This window comes from Acomys minous (genome assembly GCF_964271855.1).
Source record: "Acomys minous genome assembly, chromosome: 11".
Taxonomy (NCBI): domain Eukaryota; kingdom Metazoa; phylum Chordata; class Mammalia; order Rodentia; family Muridae; genus Acomys; species Acomys minous.
Window position 1 is genome coordinate 47178270 of NC_140492.1, and position 24880 is coordinate 47203149.

The window sequence follows — 24880 nt, forward strand, 5'->3', positions numbered from 1 at the left end:
TATTTTAAAATGCTTTATTCATTCTTTTGGAATCTTGTACAATGTGTTTTTGATCATTTTCACCACATCATCAACCTTCTCCCAACCCCAGCGCTGTCTTCCCTGTGTTTTGTGTTCTGTTGTTGTTGTTCCTGGTTGGTTGGTTGATGTTGAAATTTGAGGTTGTGGTTTGGTTTGGTTACTGTTGGTGATGTTTATGTTGCTGGTAAGTTCATCTATTATTGATTATGACTAGTGACTGGAAAGTATTATGAATATACATGTTTATAAAATGCAGGCAGACTATTGATCGCAGTACAGGGATGCCAAGGCCAACTGCATTCCTGAGAGAATAGCATTATCTTCTGGCTTCTAGTTCCCCATCAACAGCATATCTGGAAGATTATATTTGATTCTGTATAGATAAGATAGAAATACAGGAAGAAATTTGAGGATATGGAAAGGGAAAGACTTTCCTCATCCTGGAGTTTTGGAAACTTTCCAGCTCAGGATGAAGGGCTTCAGCATTTGACATGAGGGGCACTAGCATAAGGACACAGTTCCACTCAAGGCTTATGTTAAAGTAGCAACAACCAAGCTCAGGGCCTGAAATTCATGACTTTTGAGTTGGTCCTCATCCATGCTTTTCCTGGACACTTTCTTGAGATCTCAGACAAGGATAATTTAAAAAAATATTTCCTGCCAGAATGTGTCTGAACACAAACTTCCCATAGGAGCGGAGGTGTTAGAATTTGGGTCATTGAAATAAGTATGTTGGGGCTGGAGAGATGGCTCAGAGGTTAAGAACACCGACTGTTCTTTCAGAGGTCCTGAGTTCAATTCCCAGCAACCTCATGGTGGCTTACAACCAACCATTTATGAGATGTGGTGCCTTCTGGCATGCAGGTGTACAGTCAGGAGAAACAGTATATACATAATAAATAAATCTTTACCCCTCCCCCGTAGACTCATGTGTTTGAGTGTTTGGCCCATGGGGAATGGCACTATTACAAGGTGTAACCTTGTTGCCATAGGTCTAGTGGATGAAATGTGCCACTGTAGAGGCAGGCTTATGTTCAAGCCATGGCAACAGCCAGTGGGACACTCTCCTTGCTGTCTGTGGATCAAGATATAGAACTCTCAGCTCCTTCTCCGCCACCATGTCTGCCTGGCCACTTCCATGCTTCCCAGCATGATAATAACGGACTAACCCTCTAAACCTGTAAGTCAACCCCAATTAAATGTTTTCATATAAGACTTGCCTTGGTTATGGTGTCTCTACACAGCCATGAGACCCTAAGTAAGAAAGTGAGCAAAGAAACTATTCCATTAGATTCTGCTTCAATAAAAACATATCGCAATAGGACCATGGACCACATATGTCCCAGCCATATGAACAAATATTTGTCTTTGTTGGAGACCTTTCTTTTAATCATGTAATATGTTTACAGTACTGATATATAACCCCTATTTCCCATTTCATGATGAAGCATACGTGCACTTAAGTTAATAACCCATCTGCCACTCAAGATAAGACGCAGCCTGACCTTCAGCTCCCCACTCTACCTAGTCTTGGCTCCTTTCCCCTCTGGGTGTGTACTCTCTACTTTCTAGTAATTTCATAAATCTACACATTTACTGTTGCTTTTCTGTGTCTTGTTCAATTCTCTGACCCCAATAAAAAGAACCTTGGAATCACATCATAGAACCCCAACATCTCCTCTGGAACATAAGGTTATGAAAAATAACTAGAGGATAGGAAATTGAAAAATATTGGAATGGAGTGTAATTTAGAATAATTTTTGAACATTTTTGTTCTGAAAATTGCACAAATGGGCAGTGTATCTGCACTTTTTTTTTTAAATTTTCTCACTCTAACTCCTTCCCTGTCCCCCTTCCCCCCTTTCCTCCTTTCTCTGAAATTCATTAAAGGTATCATTGTGAGTAACTGAAGTTCTTTATGTGTGTTTCAAGGCTGGCCTCCAGCTCACAAAGAGCTGATTATTTCTGCGTCCTGGATACTGAGCTTAAAGGTGTTTGGCATCATGCCATGGTTGAAAATAAATTTTTAAAAAAGGAGGAGAAGGGTATTTTAGTTAGGGTTACTATACCTAAGATGAACTGCTAGGACCAAAAGCATCCTGGGGAGGAAAGGGTTTATTTTTCCCATAGTTCCAGGTAACAGTACATCACCAAAAGCAAGGAGGGCAGGAACTCCCACAGGGCAGAACCCTGGAGACAGGAGCTGATGCAGAGGCCTTGGAAGAGGGGTGCTTCATATTGATTGCTTCCAGTGGCTTGTTTTGCCTGCTCTCTTATAGTCCTCAAGACCACCAGCCCAGGGATAGCAACACCTCCAGTGGCCTGGGCCTTCCTCCCCTGATCCCCTGACAGAGATGACATTTATGATAGCTCTGGTTAATGAATAAGCTTTTGGAGGAGGGCTGTGAATGTCCGTCTCATTTGGAAATCCATCTAGAAAATAAGATACTGTGGCTGTTAGTCAGACTTTTCATCAGGAGAGCCGATGGACTCTTCACTTTGTTGCATTCTCCATTTCTTCATGCTTGTTCTCTGCACACGGGAATCAGGTAAGTGTATTTTCTTTTACAGATGTTTACCTGGATGTGAGTGGTAAACAAATCCTCGGTCACAGGACATTTACTTTTGCCCCAGCAGATAAAGAGGAACGTACACTAGGTCCTGTGTGTTCATCATACACCTACCTAACCACACAGCTAGCAAATCACTTAATGTGAGCATTTTGAAACAGTGACTAAAGAAAATGAGAGAATGGTGAGAATGAAGGAAGCACACAGCTTTTGAAGCATGTACAACTTGCTCAAATTAAATGTCCTCCTCTCTATCTGCTGTATGTAGCCATAAAAGTAGCAGACCAGCTAAGTAGGCACAAAGGCCCTCTTCACAGCATCTCTTTTCTCTGAATTATGCCCTGTGTTCACAGTCAACCACATACATACCTTTTAACGTTGAGATTGGCTTGTTTTGAGCCTCTTCTTGGTCCCTATGGTTTTTTATTAAACGGACAAGCCTATAAATAATTTGCCTTGTGGATTTCTCTGTCATTGTGAGCTGACCTTATGTAAGAATTCAACAATGTCTTATTGTTTTCTGCTCATAGTGAATGGTTGGGTTAACAGCGTTTGACCCACCAATTTGCTTCAGGTTAAGGCAATAATTAGTGTTCTTTAAGAATTCTGGTGAGAATCTAGAGAGGTGGCTCAGCTGGTGAGAGTTAGGGGCACATTGTACTCTGCTGAAGGACACAAGTTCTGTCCGAAGTGCCTATATCAGGAGGCTCACAAGCACCTGTAAATCCAGCTCCAGGGGATCCAAAAGCCTCTTATAACCTCTTGGGGTCCATGCACTCAAGGACACATACCCCATGTCACCAGAATAATTTTAAAACTTAAGATATGCTTCTGAAAAAAATCAGGACAGAATGAAACAAACAACAACAAAATGATAAAATGCGAAGAGAGGCTGAGATTCAAGGATAAAGCTGCTTCTTAGTATGGGGGAGATCTGGGGTTCAATCCTTAGCATCAAGGATTCTGTCATGAAATAGCCTACGCTATAAAGGGGAAGAGAACCTGGGAGCAAATGATGATGTGGGGCAGAGCAATACAGAGCTGCTGTGGACTCAGCGATGGTCAGCTTGGCTGCCCAGCCTTTCTTGTTGCTAGTTTGGGTGTTCGTGTGTATTGCTCAATCCTTTCCTGAAGGTGAGGACCAAGCTGCTTATAAAAACTAAAATGTTTGTGGTGTCTTATAGCTGTCAGATGACTTTGTGTTCAACACCATGAAGCAGGTAACATTAGGTCTATTATAGAGAGAAAGAGAGAAAAAAAAAAAACGCTGAAGTGAGTAAAGTCCTAGATTGCCAGAAGACCACCGTGCTACAGGTGAGCCCAGGTAAAGCATGAGCACGGAGCTGAGTGGTGAGCACAGGCTTTCTCTGAACAACTAACATGCCTCATGCATCTGAGATGCTCATGGTGCTTTTGTACAGTTTAGACTCCCTGCATTTATTTTGAGAAATATTTGATACAATGTTACTTGTAATTTGACCATGAAAATGAAATGAGTGAAAACCTTATGGCATAGTATGAGTAGGGTGCACCAAGCCGTGTGACTGGGTTTTTAACCTTCGTATTTAAACATAGCAGACACTAGGGGAAATGGATAGAATTCCACAGCAGTATTTAAACTTCTTTCCTTTCACTCTCCATAGCCTGTTTTCTCGCACTATGGGCTTATTGTATCCATTGTTGACTTAAAAAAATGTGATGGCCTCTTAGCATCTATTCATTTGTTTCTGGTTTCCTTAATTTATTGATAGGTTGAATCACATTTTTAGAGGAAATGTAATTTATTTAAAAAATCAATGTGTTATGAATTTCTTTGTGTAATACTAGAATCTACTATTTTATTAGAATATTTTATTAAGTATTTGAGAATTTCATATAATGTATTTTGATCAGATTTAACCCCATGCTGCTACTCCTGCTCCTCTCAAATCCACCCTAGCTTCCCCATATCAAATTCATGTCTCCTTAAAAAATATATTACTTAATCCAAATGGTCTGCCCTTCTATCCATGAGCGTGGCTCGGGCCACCACAGTGTGTCATGAAGTATATTCGTAATTTGCAATTCAGTTTTGATCATGACAAATAATGCTCCTATGAACATCTTTATTCATAGTTTTGAAGAAAATATGAATGCCCTTCAATTAGGTTTGTTATGAGCCATCTCTCTGCTCGTGGAGAATGTTTATGCTCAGTCATAAGAGAGCCACCAGGGTTTACACTGCACGCCCAACAGTTCACACTCCCTTCAGCAGTGTATATGTGAGGTATATTGTTTCTGCACATTTTCAATGACATTTGATATTGTTTGCCTTTCATTTAGACATCTTGGGAATACGTAGTGCTAGATTTATTCCTGTATTCCTTGACAACCATGTTGAACACTTTAAGCGTATAAATTATCCATGTATGTAATAATACATACATTAGTACATATGTACACATATACATTAGGATGAGGATACAAATTTGGTCAGATATGTCTATACATGTATATGTGTGTGTTCATATATATATATATATATATATATATATATATATATATATATATATATGGTTTACCTTATCTTGGTTAATTAATAATTTTTATTTTTGCCTCTAGTAACTATTTATTAGGTAATATGTGCTGGAAAGTATTTTAGAAACTAAATACTCAATGTTGAAGACTATACTGTAGTTCTCTGCCCCCTTCTATTTTGAGGTTCTAATGCAGGGCCTCGAATGTGCAAGGCAAGCATTCTACCACCAATAATGTACATAGAATCTCCAGCCATACTCTTTTTAATTGAGACAGAGTCTCACTATATACTGTAGGTTGGTCTTGAATGCACAGTCCTCCTTCCTCAGTCTGGGATGTGTCACTTTCTATTGTTCAGAAGAGGCAAATAAAATGGTAATCACTAGGCAGAGAGACAGGTGCTATTTGAGTACCCCACTGTAATATGGAAATATATATCTCCACACTGGCCCTTATTTCACTCTTCACAGATGATAAAGCTTAACAATTATGATAAGGCTGTCCTGGGAGGAGCCAGTTTTATGAGTTCTGATTTGATTGGCTGGTGAAAACAGAGTCCTTTTTTATTTATATGAAAGGGATGTAAAACTTTAAAGTTTCCTTTATGTAAAACATAATAATAAACTGTATTTTTCAAAAATATATAAACAGTAATTCAATTTAAATTATTTAGCAGTAGAATGTGGAATCAAGTATTATATTTTTGTATTCTTGTTCATATTAGTCAGTGTTCTCTAGAGAAACAGAAGCTATAGGATGAATACATATATTCTAATTTGTAGCTAGTTGAGATTCCAACCAAACATTACACTCCTTCAAGAAAATATTTGGCGAGATATTTTGTAATGATTCCAAACTCTAGGCCTTTTTTTTTTTTTTTGGCATGTAGGAGAGTGCTTTATATTCTGAAGATATTTTGGTGCCTATGGGAAGAAATGAACAAAGAAACAAGAAGCTGCAGAACAAAAGTTTTCTTCCATTGAGGAAACACAGGTAGCCCAGTTAGAGAAAACGAATCCATAGGCAGCAGGAGAGTCAGAGAGCCCCTGCTCATACTGTTAGAAGTCACACATGAGGACCAAGCTATGCATCTGGTTCTTGCAATCCTTCTTCCCCTTCTTCTACAAGATGGTTAACTCTGGGTCTCTCCATCTGTTTGCATCACCTTCTTGGTGAAGCCACTCAGATAACAGTTATGCGAGCCTCCTGCATGCAAGCACAGCAGAATACTATTAATGGTATCCAGGGTGGGTTCTCTCTTGTGGTGTGGGACTCAAGTTGGGTCAGAAATCGTTTGGCTATTCCCATACCGTCTGCTTCCTCTTTAATCTCTGCACCTCTTATAGGACAGAAAATTGTGGATCGGAGGTTTTGTGGTGGAGTTGGTATCTCCTTCCTGGCACTGAAAGTCTTGCCTGGTTACAGGAGGTAACCGTTTCATGGTCTGGATCCCCTAGTGTGAGGCTTCCTAGCTAGGGTCAACTTCATAGATTCCTGGGAGTTTCCATTGTACTCGACAACTAGCTTTTCCTAGACATGCCACCCACTGGTTCCGGTTCCCTCTCCTGCCATCCTCACCACACACGATCCCTACATTTTTCTCCCCACCTTTTTTCCTATCTCCAGCCACCCCTGATGTCTATTTTATTTCCTCTTCTCAGCGAAATCCAAGCATCCTCCCTTGGGCCCTACTTGTTATTTATTTTCTTTGAGTCTGTGGATTTTAGCATGGTTATTCTATACTTTATGACTAATATCCACTTGTAAGTGAATACATACCGTGCGTATCTTTCTGGGTCTGGGTTACCTCTCTTGGAGTGATATTTTCTAGTTACATCCATTTGCCTGTAAGTTTCATGATGCTCTAATTTTTAATAGATGAATAATATTCCATTGTGAAAATGCACCACATTTTCTTTGTCCATTCTTCAGTTGAGGGACATCTAGGTGGTTTCCAGTTTCTGGCCATTACAAATAAAGCTATGAACATTGCTGAGCAAGTATCCTTGTGGTGTGGTAAATCATCTTCTGGGTACATTCCCAGGAGTGTATAGCTGAGCCTTGAGGGAGATCTAGTCTCAATTTTCTGAGAAAGTGCCAGATTGATTTTGAAAATGGTTGTACAAATTTGCACTATCACTAGCAACCAACGACTATTCCCCTTTACCCACATCCTTGCCAGTATGTGCTGACAATGGAGTTTTTGATATTAGCCATTCTGACAGGTGTAAGGCAGAATCTCAGAGTGTTTTTGATTTGCATAACCCCGATGACTAAGGACATTGAACATTTATTTAAGTGCTTTTTGGCCGTTCAAGATTTCTCTGTCTAGAAGTCTCTGTTTAGATCTGTACCCCATTTTTAATTGGGTGGTTTGTGTTTTCTATCTAACTTCTTGAATTTTTTTATATACTTGGGATATAAACACTCTGATGTATTTAGGGTTGGTGAATATGTTTTCTTATTCTGTAGGCTGAGGTTTTGTCCTTCTGACAATGTCCTGGGACTATAGAAGCTTTCTGTATCATGAGGTCCCATTTATTAACCGTTGACCTTAGTGTCTGAACTGTTGGTGTTCTGTTCAGGAAGTTATCTCCTGTGTCAATGAGTTAAAGGCTGGATCCCTCTTTCTGTTCTATCGGATATAGTGTATCTGGTTTTGTGTTGAGGGGTTTGCTCCACTAAGATTTCAGTTTTGTGCAGGGTGATGGGTATGGGTCTAGTTGCATTTTTTTCTACATGCAAATATCCAGCTAGACTAGTACGTGTGTTTAAGGTTTTATTTTTGTTGTTGTTGTTCCACTGTACAGTTTTGGCTTCTTTGTCAAAAATCAAGTGTCCATAGGTGTGGGAGTTTATTTCTGGGTCTTCAATTCCATTCCTTTCGTCAATGTGGCTGTTTTTATGCCCACCCCGTGTGGTTTTTATTGCTCTGTAGTACAGCTTGAAAACAGAGATGGTGATGTCTCTAGAAGTTCTATTATCATACAGGATTATTTTAGCTATCCTCGGGTTTTTTTTTCCACATGGAGTTGAGAGTTGTTCTTTCAAGGTCTGTTTCCCTGTATACTCAGGTAATTGATTTTATTCTTTCTCAAGTCGCTTATGGGGTTTAAGACCTGATGGTTTAGTTTTACAATTAAGTTTAGTTGTTTAAGGGTTAATATGTTTTTGGGTCTAAATACATGGTTTCAGTTGATAATGATGAGGTAAGATAGATATTGGTTTACAATCAGAATTTTAAATGCACCAAGATAGGAAGGATGTTTATTCAAGGCTGCCAAATACAAAGAGCCAAAACACTATGAATGTAATATTTATATAATTCCTGGTTGTTTTGTGGTTCTCTTTGCTGTAGATAATTTGTTGTGTATGTGTGTAATAATATAAATATATATGTAAAATATTTAATAAAAAGAATTTTGATGGGAATTACATTGAATCAGTTGATTGCTTTTGGTAAGATGGATATTTTTACTCTGTTAATCTTATTGATCCAAGATCATTGGAGACCTTTCCATTTTCTGATATCTTCTTCAATTTCTTTCTTCAAAGACTTGAAGTTATCTTGTCATACAGGTCATTCACATGCTTAGTTGGAGTTATACCAAGGTATTTTATAGTATTTGTGGCTATTGTGAAACATGATGTTTCCCTAATTTTTTCTTTAGCCTGTTTATCATTTATATAAAGGAAAGCTACTGATCTTTTTAGTTAATTTTCTGTCCAGTCACTTTGCTGGAGGTGTTTATAAGCTGTAAGAGTTCTTTGGCAGAATGTTGGGGGTTACCTATGTATACTATCATACCATCGGCAATAGCTATATTTGGACTTCTTCCATTGCAATTTGTATCCCTTTGATCTCTTTAGTTGTCTTATTGCTCTAGATGTTCAAGTAGTGTATTGAATAGACACAGAGAGCCGACCACCTTGTCTTGTCCCTGATTTTAGTGGAACTGATTTAAGTTTCTCTCATTTTAATTTGGTGTTGGCTATCAGCTTGCTGTTTATTCACCTCTATTGGGTTTAGGTATGTGCCTTGTATCCCTGATCACTCCAAGACTTAACATAAATGGGTATTGGATTTTGTCAAAGCTGTCTTCAGCAGGTAATGAGATTATCATGTGGCTTTTTATTTCTGTTTGCTTATATTATGCAATACACTGAATGTATTTTTGTATATTGAACCATCCCTGCATCCTTGAGATGACACCTTCTTGATCATGGTGGAAGATATTTTTATGTGTTCTTGGATTCTGTTTGTGAGTATTTTATTGAGTATTTTGACACCGATGTTCATCAGGAAAATTGTTCTGAAATTCTCTTTATTTTTTGAGTATTTTTGTGGTTTAGGATTCAGGGTGACTGTGGTTTCACAGAATGAGTTAAACAATGATCCTTCTATTTCTATTTCATGGAATAGTTTGAGGAGCTTACACATTAGCTCTTCTTTGAAGGTCTGATAGAATTCTGCTCTAAAATGGTCTGGGCTATTTATGTATTATTTATTTAAATTATTTTGGGTTGGGATATTTTAATGCTTGCTATTTCCTTAAGGGTTTTAGGTTTATTAAACTGTTTACCTAAAAATAAAAATGAAAAATGAAAAACAAATAAACTGTTTATCTGATCATGATTTAACTTTGGTAAGTGGTATCTATCAAGAAAATAGTCCTTTTCATTTAAAATTTCCAATTTTGTGCCATATAGTTTCTTGTAGTAAGATCTAACAATTCTTTGTATTTCCATGGTGTCTGTTGTTATGTCCCCCTTTTCATTTCTGATTTTGGTAATTTGTATATGGCCACTCTGCCATTTAATTAGTTTGGATAAGTGTTTGGCTATCTTATTGATTTTGTCAAAGAACCAGTTCCTGATTTCACTGCTTCTTTGTATTATTCTTTTTGTTTCTAATTTATTTATTTCAACTCTGAGTTAATTATTTCCTGCTGTCTATTCCTACTGTATGTGTTTGTTGCTTTTTCTCTGGATCTTTCAGATGTGTTTTTAATTTGCTAGTATGGAACCTCTCCAAGTTACTTATGATGCACTGAGTGTTATGAAGTTTCCTCTTACCACTGCTGTCATTGTGTCCCACAAGTTTGGCTATGCTGCCCCTTCATTTTCATTGAGTTCTAGAAACTTTTTATTATCTTTATTTCTTCCTTGATCCAGTGGTCATGGAGTAGAGGGTTGTTCAGTTTCCGTGACTTTGTAAGCTCTCTGTTGTTCCTATTGTTGTTGAAATCCAATATTAATCCATGGCGATTTGATAAGGTACAGAAGGTAATTTCAATTTTCTTATATCTGTTGAGACTTGCTTTATGACCAATGTATGCTCAGTTTTGGAGAAGGTTCCATGAAGTGCTAAGAAGAAAGTATATTCTTTTGTGTTTGAGTGAAATGTTCTATAAACATCTGTTAGAACAATTTGATTAATATCTTCTGTTAGTTTTATTATTTCTCTGGTTAGTTTTGTCTGGATGACCTGTCCATTGGTGAGAGTGGGTATTGAAGTCTCCCATTATTAATGTGTGTGGTTCAATGTACAATTTAGTAATGTTTCTTTTACGAATGTGTGTGCCCTTGCATTTGGGACATAGATATTTAGAATTGAGATGTCATCTCACCGGATTTTTCTTTGATAAAAATTAAGTGTTATTCCCCATTTTGATTAATTTTGGTTGAAAAGTCTATTGTATTAGATCTTTGAACGGCTATTCCAGCTTGTTTCTTGAGTCCATTTGCTTGGAAAATCTTTTCTCAGGCCTTTACTCTGAGATAGTGTCTTTGTTGCTGAGCTGTGTTTCTTGTATGCTGCAGAATACAATATGCATCATATCATACAGTATCATGCAATATGCAGAATACTGATGCATCCTGTCCTCTTCCATTCTGTTAGCCTATGTCTTTTTATTGCATAATTGTGTCCACTGATGTTGGCAAATATTAGTGACTAATGATTGTTAAGTCCTGTTGTTTTTATGTTGGTTGTGTGTGCTTCTGTGTGTGTGTGTGTGTGTGTGTGTGTGTGCGTGTGTATGTTTCCCTTCTTCTGGTTTTGGTAGTGTGAAATTATTTATTTTCCATCTTTTCATGGGTGTAATTAACCTACTTGTATTGGAGTTTTCTTTCTAGTATCCTCTGTAGGGCTGGATTTGTGCAAAAATTGTTTAAATTTGGTTTTGTCATGGAATATCTTGTTTTCTCAACCTATGGTAATTAAAGTTTTGCTGACTATAGTAGTCTGCACTGGCATCTGTGGTCTCTTAGAAACTCCAAAACATCTGCCCAGGCTAATCTGGCCTTTAACATCTCTGTTGAGAAGTCTGGTGTAATTCTAATAGGTCTGCCTTTGTAAGTTATTTGGCCTTTTCCCTTTGTGTCTTTTAATATTTTCTTCATTCTGTACACTTAGGGTTTTGAATATTATGTGGTGGGAAGATTTTCTTTTTTGGTTCAATCTTTTTGGTGTTCTGTAGGTTTCTTGTACATTTATAGGCATCTCTTTCTTTGGGTTAGGAAAATTTTCCTCTATAACTTTTTAAAACACATTTCCTCAGGCTTGGAGCTAGGAGTCCTCTCCTTCTTACATTCCTATTCTTCTTACATTTTGTCTTTTTCATGGTGTCTCAGATTTCTTGGATGTTTTGTGTTTAGACCTTTTTAGATTTAATGTTTTCTTTGACAGATGTATTGATTTTTATTGTAGCTTCTATGCCTGAGTCTCTCTCTTTCATCTCTTTCATTCTTTTGCAAAGCTTGTGTCTCTGGTTTCTGTTCTCTTACCTAGGTTTTCCATTTACAGGATTCCCTCAGTTTCTGTTTTCTTTCTTCAGTTTATATTTACAGGTTTTGAATGGTTCGTTATTTCCTTCACTTGTTTATTGTATTTTCCTGAATTTCTTTAAGGAGTCTATTCATCTCCTCTTTAAAGTCATCTATCATATTCCTAACATTGGACTTAAGGCCATCTTTCTGTGCTTCAGCTGTGCAGGATATACAGGGTTTGCTGTAACAGACAGTTGGTTTCTGGTGGTATCATATGGCCCTGGCTCTTGTTAATTGAGTTTGTATACTTGCCTTTAGCCATCTGCTTGTCCCTGGTGTTGGCAGGCCTCCATTAATGCAGGCAGAGTTGTGGGCCAGAAAATGGAGCACAGGGGAGCAGGTGAAGTTTACTGCTTTTGAAAGTGCTTTAGGTGTACCAGTAGGCAGAGGATAGGGATGCAATTGTCCCATCTGGCTGTTCTGGGTGGCAGCAGAACCCCTGTGGATGTAAGTAGAGCTGTGGGCCAGGGAATGGAGTGCACAGCGGACAAACTGGAAACACAGATGCTGGCTTTGCCTGGGGGATGCATCTGGCAGGGAATTGGGTGAGAGGTTTCACCTGGTAGTCCTTGAAAGCCATAGGTCTCTGGGAATACGGGTAGAGCTGTGGGCCACGAAATGGAGCTCAGAGGTAACTCACCACTGCTGGCCTTGCTGGGGGAGGGGAACCCAGTAAACAGGGGATTGGGGCATAGGAGGTCTCATCTGGTTGTCCCTGGTACTAGCAGTCCTCCATGGTTCAGGCCAGAAAAGGGAAGCACATAGGGAACCTTTATTTTTAATGTCATTCTCTTTTTCTATAATGATTTATTTTATTTTATTTTTTTATTTGTTCACTTTACATCCCAGTTGTAGCCCCCTCCCTTGTCATCTCCTGATCCCTCCCTCCCTCCCTCTTTCATCCCCCTCTCCTAATCCTGAGAAAGGACTGTCTGTATCCTCTTCCACTGTGGCCTGGCAAGGCCACTCCACCAGGCAGAAGTGATCCACCAGTAGGCTCCAGAGTCCATGTCATAAGTAGCTCCTCCTCTCCATGTTAGGGGACCCATACGAGACTGTGATACTTATCTACTCCATCTGAGCAGAGGGTTTAGGTCCTCACCATACATGGTTCTTGCTTGGTGAATCAGTCTCCGTAGCACTCCCTTCCTCCGCCCAGATTTGCTGGCTCCATTGGTCTTCTTGTGGTGCTCCTTTCTCCTTGAGGTCCTTTTATCCCCCAACTCTTCCATAATACTTCCTGAGCTCCACCCCAAAGTTTGGCTTTGAGTATCAGCATTTGCTTGGATTCCCTGGTGGGTGGAGTCTTTCACAGGATCTCTATGGTAGGCTCCAGTCTTGGCTCTTCTCTTCAACTGCTTGCAGTGTCTATTCTGTTTGCTGTTCTGAATGAGAATTAAGCATTCTCCCTAGGGTCTTCCTTGTTATTTAGATTCTTTAGATCTGTATATTGTAGTGTAGTTATCTTGTATTATGTGGCTAATATCCACTTGTAAGTGAGTATATCCCATGCATGTCTTTCTGGATCTGGGTTGCTTCACTCAGATGGTCATATCTGTTAGGTCCTGCTGTAGGGCGTGCCTAGGGCCAGGGCTCCTCTTTTCCAGAGACTCACTACATAAGCCAGACATTTTGGGTTCACTAGCCCTCTTTTGCCCTTTTGCTCTTCATTGCCCTTGCCCTTTCCCCACCTCCCTGCCCTCTCTCCTTCCCTCCCCCTCCACCAGTGCACACTCTCCCTTCCCCTGCCCCTCCTGTGCCACTTCCAGTAAACCAGCATTTGTATATTATAGCTTCATCACCAATTAGCTCATTCTGATTATTGAATCAAGCAGTTTCTAGTTCCATCCATTAGACCGCAACATAAAACCAGACTCACTAAATCTGTTAGAAGAAAAAATGGGGAAGAACCTTGAACTCATTGGCATAGGAGACAACTTTCTGAACAGAACACCAACAGCTCAGGCTCTAAGACCAACAATAAATGGGTCCTCACCAGGCAGTGGTAGAGCACATCTGTGATCCTACCACTTGGGAGGCAGAGGCAGATGTATCACTGTGAGTTCAAGGCCAGCCTGATCTATAAAGTTAGTCCAGGACAGCCTGGACAGAGAAACCTTGTCTTGAAAAACCAAAAATAAATAAATAAATAAATAAATAAATAAATAAATAAATAAATAGGTCCTCATGAAACTGAAAAATTCTGTAAGGAAAAAGACACCTTCAACAGAACAAAATTACAGCCTACAGACTGGGAAAAGATCTTCACCAACCCTGACAAAGGGCTAATATCCAAAATATATAAAGAACTCAAGAAATTAAACACCACCAATCCAAATAATCCAATTAAAAAATGGAGTACAGAACTAAACAGAAAATTTTCAACAAAGGAATATTGAATGGCAGGGAAACAATTAAATGCTCAACATCCCTAGTCATCAGAGAAATGCAAATCAAAATGATTCTGAAATTCCATCCTACACTGGTCAGGATGGCTAAGATTAAAAACTCAAGTGACAGCACATGCTGGCGAGTATGTGGAGTAAGAGGAACACTCCTTAATTGGTGATGGGAGTGCAAACCTGTACAACCACTTTGGAAATCAATCTGGCACTCTGTCAAAAATTGAGAATACTTCTACCTCAAGACCCAGATATACCACTTGTGGGCATATACCTGAAAGATGTTCCACCATACAACAAGGTCATTTGTTCAAATATTTTTATAGCAGCTTTATTCGTAATAGGCAGAATCTGGAAACAATATACATGTCCCTCAAGCAAAGAATAGATAAAGGAATAGTGATACATTTATACAACAGAATTCTACTCAGCTTTTAAAAACAAGGAAATCATGAATTTTTTTTACCCATAATATTACCATTTATTGAATATAAAAGTGACATTTACTGCGTTAGGAGAGGTGTGCTTATTTAATTTCCATGGAGTCTTAAGTCTGAATAGTTTGCACTTACAGAATGTAGAACATCTTCAGTATTCTTCCAGCTTGATCAGTATTTTGATTATATAATCATTAACACTGAGAATAGTGATACCTATCTATATCTATACTGACATCAATATTTACATCTATATCTATATCTCTGTGTGTTAAATAAATTTTTTCTTTGTATTATGACATTATTTTTAATGGTTTATGACACTGCCTTAAAACTCCATTTTATAATGTATGCATACATACATATAACACACACAGATATAGAAATCATGAAATTTAATGTCAATCTTTACAAATGAATAACACTGTCTTTTATATATATATATATATTCCACATTTTCCTTATCCATTGATGAGTACCTAAACTGATTCAATAAGTTTGTTTTGTTAATGATGCTATGATAAACATAAATGTACAAGTATTCCTGTGGGACAATCGCTTAGCATCCTTTCTGCGGTGAATTCTACTATTTATGTCCTAGTTTACAGTCCACCAACAGTATCTAAAGATACTCCTTTCTCTAAATAATTGCCAGCAGGTGTTTTTACTTATTATTCCAACTAAGGTGAGATGGAAGAGATCTCAATATTGTTTTAATTTTTACTTCCCTCAGGGCTAAGAATTTTTAATATTTTTCCCATAATTTTATGGGTTTTTTTACTTCACCTAAAACTTTTTAATGGTTATTTTGGAATTTTGCACAAAGGTTTTTGATCATATTCACCCATCCTCAAACTCTTTCCAGACGCACCCTGCTCTTCCCTTTTCACCCACTTTTTAGTTCTACCCTGTGAATTGCTTTGCTCATGATTGGCTGACTTGGGAGCAGGAGATTTTGGGTTGTTTGGTTTGATTGTATTTGTTGTTGTTTGCACGGTGGGTTGGCTGACTGGATGATTTGATTATGGAGGAGGAGTAGTGTGAATATCTATGTTCTTGAAATACAGGCTGACTACTGGTTCCAATGCAGAGGAGCCAATGCCAATTGCACTCTTCAGAGAATAGCATTATTTCCTGGTTCAATGTCGTATTTCAAAACCCATCAATAGTTTATCAGAGTGATTACATTTACTTCTGTTTACATAAGACAGAAATGTAGGAAGAATAGTGGGAACATAGGAAGTGAAAGGAACTTTGAGTTAAAGTACAATTTACAATATTTGATATTATGGTTACTGGCATAAAGATATGGTTCCTCTCATATACAGGTACTTTATGTTAAAGTAGTAGTGAACCAGGCTTAAGGCCTGAACATATATGATTGTGAGTAGAGTCTCATTCCTTTTTTTTTTTCTATTCACATTCAGAGAATCTTAGAAAAGATTACTAACTTTTAAAACTCTTTCCTACCAGGATGTGTCTACAAATAGTTTTCCTTATAGATTTTTTTTCTATCATTATAAGGTGATCTAATTTAAAAATTCAACAAACATTGTCTTAATATTTTCTGCTCATTCTGAATGATTGAATTAACAACATTTACTCCATTTGTTTTCTTCAGGTTAAGGTAATGACTAGTGTTCTTTAAGAATGTGAGTGAGGGGGGATCCAAGATGGCAGCGAGCAGTGTGGACCGTGTTTAGAAGCTCCAGTAAACAATTCAGGGATTGCACAGAATTCTGAACCAGGAACATTGAGGTCCCCACACCACTGCAGCAGGAGTGCTCCATGGTTCAAAGGGAACATAGATCGGGAATACAAGGCACTTTCCTCAACATAATAAAGGCTATATACAGCAAGCCAATAGCCAAAATCAAAGTAAATGGTGAGATACTCAAGGAAATTCCTCTAAAATCAGGAACAAGGCAAGGCTGCCCACTCTCTCCATATCTCTTTAATATAGTACTCGAAGTTCTAGCCAGAGCAATAAGACAACAAAAGGAGATCAAGGGTACCCAAATGGGAAAGGAGGAAGTCAAATTATCCCTATTTGCAGATGATATGATAGTCTATATAAGTGACCCTCAAAATTCCACCAGAGAACTACTACAGCTGATAAACACCTTCAGCAAATTGGCTGGATACAAAATTAACTCAAAAAAGTCTGTAGCCATCTTATACACAAATGACAAGCTGGCAGAGGAAGAAATAAGGAAAACCACACCCTTCACATTAGCCACAAGCAATATAAAATATTTAGGAGTTACTCTAACTAAGCAAGTGAAGGACTTGTTTGAAAAAAATTTCAAAACTCTGAAGAAAGAGATAGAAGATGACATGAGAAGATGGAATGATCTTCCTTGCTCATGGATCGGGAGAATTAACATAGTAAAAATGGCCATCTTACCAAAAGCAATCTACAGATTCAATGTAATCCCTATCAAAATACCTACACAATTTTTTAAAGACATTGAAAGTTCAATTCTGAACTTCATATGGAAAAACAAAAAACCGAGAATAGCTAAAACAATCTTGTACAATAAAAGATCATCCAGAGGAATCTCCATACTTGATCTCAAACTGTACTATAAAGCAATAGTAATTAAAACAGCATGGTACTGGCACAGAAACAGGCTGGTCGAACAGTGGAATTGAATCGAAGTCCCAGATATGAATCCACACACATATGGTCACTTGATTTTTGACAAAGAAGCCAAATCCATTCAATGGAAAAAGGATAGCATCTTCAACAAATGGTGCTGGTCTAACTGGATGTCTATGTGTAAAAAAACGCAGCTGGACCCATATATGTCACCTTGCACAAAACTTAAATCCAAGTGGATTAAAGACCTCAACATAAAACCAGAGACACTAACTGACTTAGAAGAAAAAGTGGGGAAGAGCCTGGAACATATTGGCACAGGAGACAACTTCCTGAACAGAACACCAACAGCCCAGGCCTTAAGGTCAATAATTAATAAATGGGACCTCTTGAGGCTGAGAAGCTTCTGTAAGGCAAGAGACACTGTCAACAGAACAAAGCGACAGCCTACAGACAGGGAAAAGATCTTCACCAACCCTACATCTGACAAAGATCTAATATCCAAAATATATAAAGAACTCAAGAAATTAAACACCACCAAACCAAATAACCCAATTGAAAAATGTGGCTTGGAACTAAACAGAAAATTCTCCACAGAGGAATATCAAAAGGCTGAGAAACACTTAAAGAAATGCTCAATGTCCTTAGTCATCAGGGAAATGCAAATCAAAAGAACTCTGAGATTCCATCTTACACCCATCAGAATGGCTAAGATCAAAATTTCTAGCGACACCACATGCTGTCGAGGATGTGGCGAGAGAGGAACACTCCTTCATTGTTGGTGGGAATGCAGACTAGTACAACCACTTTGGAAATCCATCTGGCAATATCTCAGAAAACTGGGAACAGGGCTTCCTCAAGACCCAGCTATTCCACTCCTTGGAATATACCCAGAAGATGCTCCAGCACACAACAAGAACATTTGCTCAACCATGTTCATAGCAGCCTTATTCATAATAGCCAGAACATGGAAACAGCCTAAGTGTCCCTCAGTAGAAGAATGGATAAAGAAACTGTGGTACATTTACACTGTGAAATACTACTCAGCTTTTAAAAACAAGGAATTCCCGAAATTTGTGGACAAATGGATTGAGCTAGAAATAATCATAATGAGTGAGTTATCCCAGAAGTAGAAAAACTCAAATGGTATATACTCACTTGTATCTGCATACTAGCCCAAGGGGCATGTCCCACGAAAATCTTCACTTACCAGGAAACTGGGACAGAGGGGAGGACATCCTTTTGGGAATCTAGATGAGAGAAGCATGGGAGAATAGCAAAGTAGAAGGATTCAGAGGGTCCTAGAAACCTACAAGAAGAACATTATGATAGGCAGATTTGGTCCCAGGGGTCCCGCTCAAACTATGGCACCAGCTGAAGACAATACAGGCCGTAAACTTCAAACCCCTACCCAGATCTAGCCAATGGACAGGACATTCTTCACAGTTGAGTAGAGAGTGGGGTATGACTTTCACACGTACTCTGGTGCCTCATATTTGACCGTGTCCCCTGCATGGGGAGACCTGGTGGCACTCTCCAGGATAGTGGCTACCAAGAAGAGACCTGATACCCTATGAGCATATACAAGGGGAGGAAGTCCCCCTCAGTCACAGTCATAGGGAAGGGGAGTAAGGGGAAAATGGGAAGGAGGGAAGAATTGGAGAATACAAGGGATGGGATAACCATTGAGATGTAACAAGAATAAATTAATAAAAAAGTACAAAAAATACAAAAATAAATAAATAAATAAATAAAAAGAATTTGAGTGAGGAGTCTTGGGAGGCTCAGATAGGCAAGAGTTAGCATTCTATAGGAGGACCCAAGTTCTATCGCAAGCACCTACACCAGGAAACTTGCAAACACCTATAAATAAACTTCCATGGGCTCCAAAAACCTCTTCTATCTCCTGGTGGTATATGCACTCAAGGACATATAGGACACATACCCCATGTCACAAATATAATTTAAGAAAATAAATCTCTCAAAAATGAATTCAGGAGCAGAAATAAAAAATACAGTAAACTGAAAAGAGTGCCTGAAATTTAATGTTAAAACGTCTGCTTAGTATGAGGAAGGTCGTGGGTTCAATCTGTAGTAGCAAATAAGAAAGCCAAACAAACCAATAAATAAAATGCATAATGAGGAAGACTTCTGTCATGAAATGGCTCTGACAATAGTGGAGAAGAGAACTTGGGAATAAATGGTGAGTACAGAATAAATAAAGCAGCACAGAAACTGTTGCAGAACCCCTAATGGACAGGTTGGTTCTTACTTTTTCTTGTTGTTACTAGCTTAGGTTTTCATGTGCATTGTTTAGTCCTTCTCTGAAGGCAAGAACCAAGCTAACTGTGGATACTAAAATGTTTGTGGTAACTCATAACTGTCTGATCACCTCATTGTTCTCATGTCTTCCGAAACTGTGAGGCAGGTAACATTAGCTCTATTATAGAGAAAAAACGCTGAAGTGAGGAAAGTCCTAGATTGCCAGAAGACCACCATCCTGCAGGTGAGACCCAGTAAAGCATGAGCACAGAGCTGAGTGGTGAGCACAGGCTTTCTCCAAACAATGAACGTGCCTCATGCATTTGAGATCCTCGTGGTGCTTTTGTACAATTTAGATTCCCTGCATCTATTTTGAAAAATATTTGATACAAAGTTACTTATCATTTGATCATGAAAATGGAATGAATGAAAACCTTATGACATAGTGTGAGTAGGATGGACCAAGTTGTGTAGTTGAGGTTTTAACCTCATATTTAAATAAAGCAGACACTAGGGGGAAATGGATAGGATTCAACAGCAGCATTCAGACTTCTTTCCTTTCACTTTCTGCTCAGTGTTCTATTGCTGTGAAGAGACACCATGACCACAGCAACTCATAAAATAAGGCAATAATCTGTGGCTTGCTTACAGTTTCAGAGGTTTAGTCCGTTACTCTCATGGTGGGAGCATGGTGGCATGCAGACAGACATGGGCGATGAGAGTTCTCCATCTGGATCTACAGGCAGCAGGGAGAGGAGTGAAGCCACTGGGCGTGGCTTGAGCATTTGAAACCCAATGTCCCCCACCAGTACCACATTTCCCCCAACATAGATGGCACCTACTCCAACAAGGCCATACCTCCCAGTCCCTCTCGCAGTGTAGTGCCAGTCCCTGAGGACCAAGCATTCAAATATACAAAACTATGGGATGCATTCTTATGCAAACCACCACATTTCACTCCTTGGACCCATTGGCTTGTAGCCATTTAATTCTGCAAATAAGTATTCATTCTAACTTCAAAAGTCTCCATATTCTATTATGGTCTCAACGCTGTTTAAAAGTTCCAAGTTTCTTCTGAGATTCATGACAATCTATTAACTGTAACCCCCTCTAAAATAAAAATAAAAAACAGATCACAAACTTCCAGTATAAAATGCTACAGGTTATACAGTGTCATTCCAAAAGGGAGGAAAAAGAGCATATTGAGAAAATACTAGACCTGCCAGGCAAACTCTAATTTCTACATCTCCATGTCTAATGTTAAAGCTCTCTTCAGATCTACAACTCATTTCAGCTTTGTTGACTGAAACACTCTTCCCTTTCTTGGGCTGGTTCCATAGGTGAGCTGGAAATTTTCTTGGCGGGACAATGCTGGTACACATGTGGCACATCAACACCTTTCTTCAGCTGCAGAGGGAGATTCCATAACCCTTTCTTGTATTCTTGACTCTAAAGCCAGAACCATGCAGCCGAATCTACCAAGTTATGCTGCTGGCTGAGATTGGAACTTGGTCTCCCTTTTCAAACATATTTCCACCAGATTTTTGTTGTCAATGGTTTCCTTCATTGCTTAAGCTTTTTTTTTTGACGTTTTATTATGTTTCTTTTTAAACATATACATTGATATTATTACGTGTGAATAAAATAAACTGCATATAGCAAGAAGAACCATAAAACAATGAGGTATTGGTAATCTCAGAGCATGACCCATAATAGCTAAGCTTCTAAATTATAGAAAGGATTTAAATAAAAGAGATTACCACTCCCTTTAGCACTTAGCATCAGGCTTTATCTTTAAATTTTTTTATCCTCTTGAGCACTGAACTTAGCTTCATTAAACTTCATGGTGCTCCTTTTCTCCTCAAGATGTACATTTTTGTACTTTTCCTTGATCAGTTTGCTCCTTCTCATTATATATCTGTGGGAAAGTAGAAATTTTTAGGATAAGGGGGGGATATAAGCCATATTTTTGCCAAAATGGCACACAAACAGTCTCTTGGCCACTTCCTAAAATTCTATTCTGAAACCCCTTGATCCAGGCATTATATTCTACATTGCTCTAAGCACCGTTGCCTTCCATGTTCTGTGGCCCATTGAGCTACACACAAAGCCTTCAGCTAATCTTCTAGCCCTTTGATTAGGTTTATGAGTGGTCTCATTGCTTGTAGAGAACGTTGTGCTCAGTGATGAGAGAACCACAACAGTTTCCACTGCATGCCCAGCAGAACTCACACTCCCTTTAGCAGTGGATGTGTGAGGTGTATTGTTTCTGCACGTTCCCAATCACACTTGACGTGGTTTGCCTTTCATTTTAGATACTTGGTGCATATGTAGTCCTCAGTTTGACCCATATTTCCTTGATGAACAAGTTGAGTACCTTATGTACATTAAAAAAAATCCAGGAATAATGGCTGCTTCAGGATACATATGTACATATATACATTAGAAATATGACATAATTTGGTCATATATAAATCCTCTATATGATTATAAATTAATCTTTGTATATATTTCTTTATGTTAGTTAATTTATAGTTTTTAACTTTTATCCTTAATATATCCTTAGTAATGTATCCTTAATATCTTTAATAAGGATAATAACTTTTATCCTTAATATCCTTATTAGGTAATATGTGCCATAAATCACTTTAGAAACCAGATATTCAATGCTAAAGAAGATGCTTTAGTTCTCTGTTTTTTCTGTCTCTGTTTCCGTCTCTCTCTGTGTCTCTTTCTCTATCTTTCTGTGTCTCTCTCTGTCTCTCTGTCTCTGTCTCTGTATCTATCTATCTATCTATCTATCTATCTATCTATCTATCTATCTCTTTGTCTCTCTGCCTCTCTCTCTTTTTCTTTCTCTCACTTTTGAGGATCAATGCAGGCCCTTAAATGTTCCAGACAATTGATAATGCTCATAGGATCTCCAGCATTTTTCCTTTTTAGTGAGACATAGTCTCAACTATGTATGTATCATAGGTTGGTCTTGCTCCCTCAATCTGGAGTGAGTCATTACACATGTCTCATTTGTCATTGAGAAGTAACTAAGCCGGTAACCATAAGGCAGAGAGATAAGTCTTAATACACTACTCTACAGAAATATGAACATATATGTCACTTAACACTGGACCTCATTTTCAGAGTCATCACAGAGGATAAAACATAACAATTATGAGACAGCTGTCCTGGGAGGAAACGTGACCATCTTCTGCAACTTGACAAGTCTGGCAAATGTTGAGCAAATCACCTGGCAGAAAATCCAAGGCCCTTTGCCTCAAAATATTGGTACTTACAGCCATAAATATGGAGAAAAGATCCTCCCACCATATGTAAACAGGCTACACTGCAAGATCCTGGAACCCAGTGCCGCCTTCATAACCATCCAAAGCCTGACATTTGAAGATGAAGCCTGCTACAAATGTCTGTTTAACACTTTTCCACAAGGCAGCCATGGAGGACAAACCTGCCTTAACATTTTAAGTATATAATATTATCTATATAGGGGCCCAAAACGGGGGTAGACATATAGCTTTTAAGAACATTGTCCAGATAAACAAAGTTAGACAATGAGAAGCTGGTGGTGATGTGTCCAAGTTAGTTAGACAGGAGAAAAATAATGGAGGCTTGTAAAAATGTCTTTTGTTTTCTTGAAGTAATTGTTAGCTCAGAGGCCTACTGCCTTCATCTGCTAACCTAGGCCTAGACCTGGCAATTTCTAGCCTGCATACAATCATATCTAGGCCTACAATGTTTTTAGCCTCTGAGATGTTGTGTTAAATAATCTTACACTTCTTAGTTCTTTCTTAATTCTGGTTGGCTTGTTCAGCTAAGCTGTTCTAGGTCCAACTCCTCTCCAGATTGAATAATTTAACTGGCTTCTCTCAGCTTCTGACTGAATTGCTCTGTTCTGACTCATGCTAATTTGGCACTATGTTCTAATATTCTGGCAACTTCTCATTCTCTGGCCCATTCTGTCTTCACATGTGTCTAGCTTATTCTCTCTCTCTGCAACCTGTCTCTGTAACCATCCTGGTAAAACTGCCTCTAAATGTCATGAACTGAACTGCCATGAGATCAACTCCACTGCTCTGTCTCTTAGCTCACTGCCTCAACCAAACTGCCTCAACAGAACTCAGAGATCTGAATGCCTCTGTCTTCTGAATGCACCATTCCTGGACCTAAGCTTTTCTTTAGCTGAAATTTGAGCTATACAAAACTGACCTTGAACTCAGAGACCTGCTTGCTTGCTTGCTTCTGTCTCCTAAAATTAAAGTGTGTGTGAAAGTGTGTGTGAGTGTGTGTGTGTGTGTGTGTGTGTGTGTGTGTGTGTGTGTGTGTGTGTATTCCAGCAGGATCACATAGACCTAGAAGGTATTTGGATATGAACTCTTGCCAGAGCAGCCATGCTCTGAATTAAAATTCCTCTACAGAAGCCAAAGGAGATTGTATGTTCAGGCAGATTCTTTTCCCTCTTCTCATCATTTCTTTATATTATGTAGCACTGGCTTCCATTAAGAGGAGAAAACACAAGAAGAGTGTCAGAATGTTGTTATTAATGCGAGAAGATATGAATAAAGAGAGACAGCTGACAAGAACAAGGATAGGTGAACACTAAGAGAATTGGTGTTCTAATTCTTCTAAGTCTTCAAATAAGCAAAAGGTCACAGGAATAGTGAGAACACCTGAGTTTCTTATGTCACTCTAAGTGTGGATTTCTGGCATTGTATAATATAATTAAAAGTTAATGGAAGTTGAGACAACAGTCTGTGAATGAAGAAAAGGTATTGGAAGCTTTATAACATGTGTGGTGAGGTATCCTATAGGGATATGTTTTCATCATTTAGGTGCCCTAAAAATTGGAGAAATGTCATCCTTTAAAGCAGAAAATGTGATATGACTTGTTTTTATATTAATTTTGTCTTCTTCTCTGCCTCAGCTGTGTCTGACTTAGTAACTGAACTCCAATCTGTTCCTGGCTCTGAAGAGCTCCATAACCTTCAGTGCTCAGCTATGGGAAAGCCTGCCCCTGGAATCTCTGTTTACCCTTCACAAGTCATAGTGCCCACAGAAGAGTACTTTGTTAAGAACCTCAATGCCACAGTGAGTGTCACTAAAATCTACAACGTCTCCTTGAAAACTGTGAGATCCTTGAGTCTCCGGAACCTGGTTGTGTCTATGACTCACCCTCTAAGATATGAAGAAAAGATAGTTCCTCTGCCAGTAAATCAAGAAAGTAAGTAA

General features: G+C 38.6%; 1 protein-coding gene across 1 annotated transcript; it reads left to right on the top strand.

Annotated features, from left to right (window-relative positions):
• Nucleotides 1–2469: 2469 nt before the first annotated feature.
• On the top strand, nt 2470–24880 carry LOC311608030 (OX-2 membrane glycoprotein-like; the record flags this gene model as incomplete). The annotated part of the gene is made up of 3 exons (XM_084800324.1): nt 2470–2570; nt 22781–23119; nt 24576–24880. Exons 1-3 carry the CDS (start codon nt 2507–2509, stop codon nt 24878–24880), a joined length of 708 nt encoding a protein of 235 aa, XP_084656450.1. The 5' UTR covers nt 2470–2506.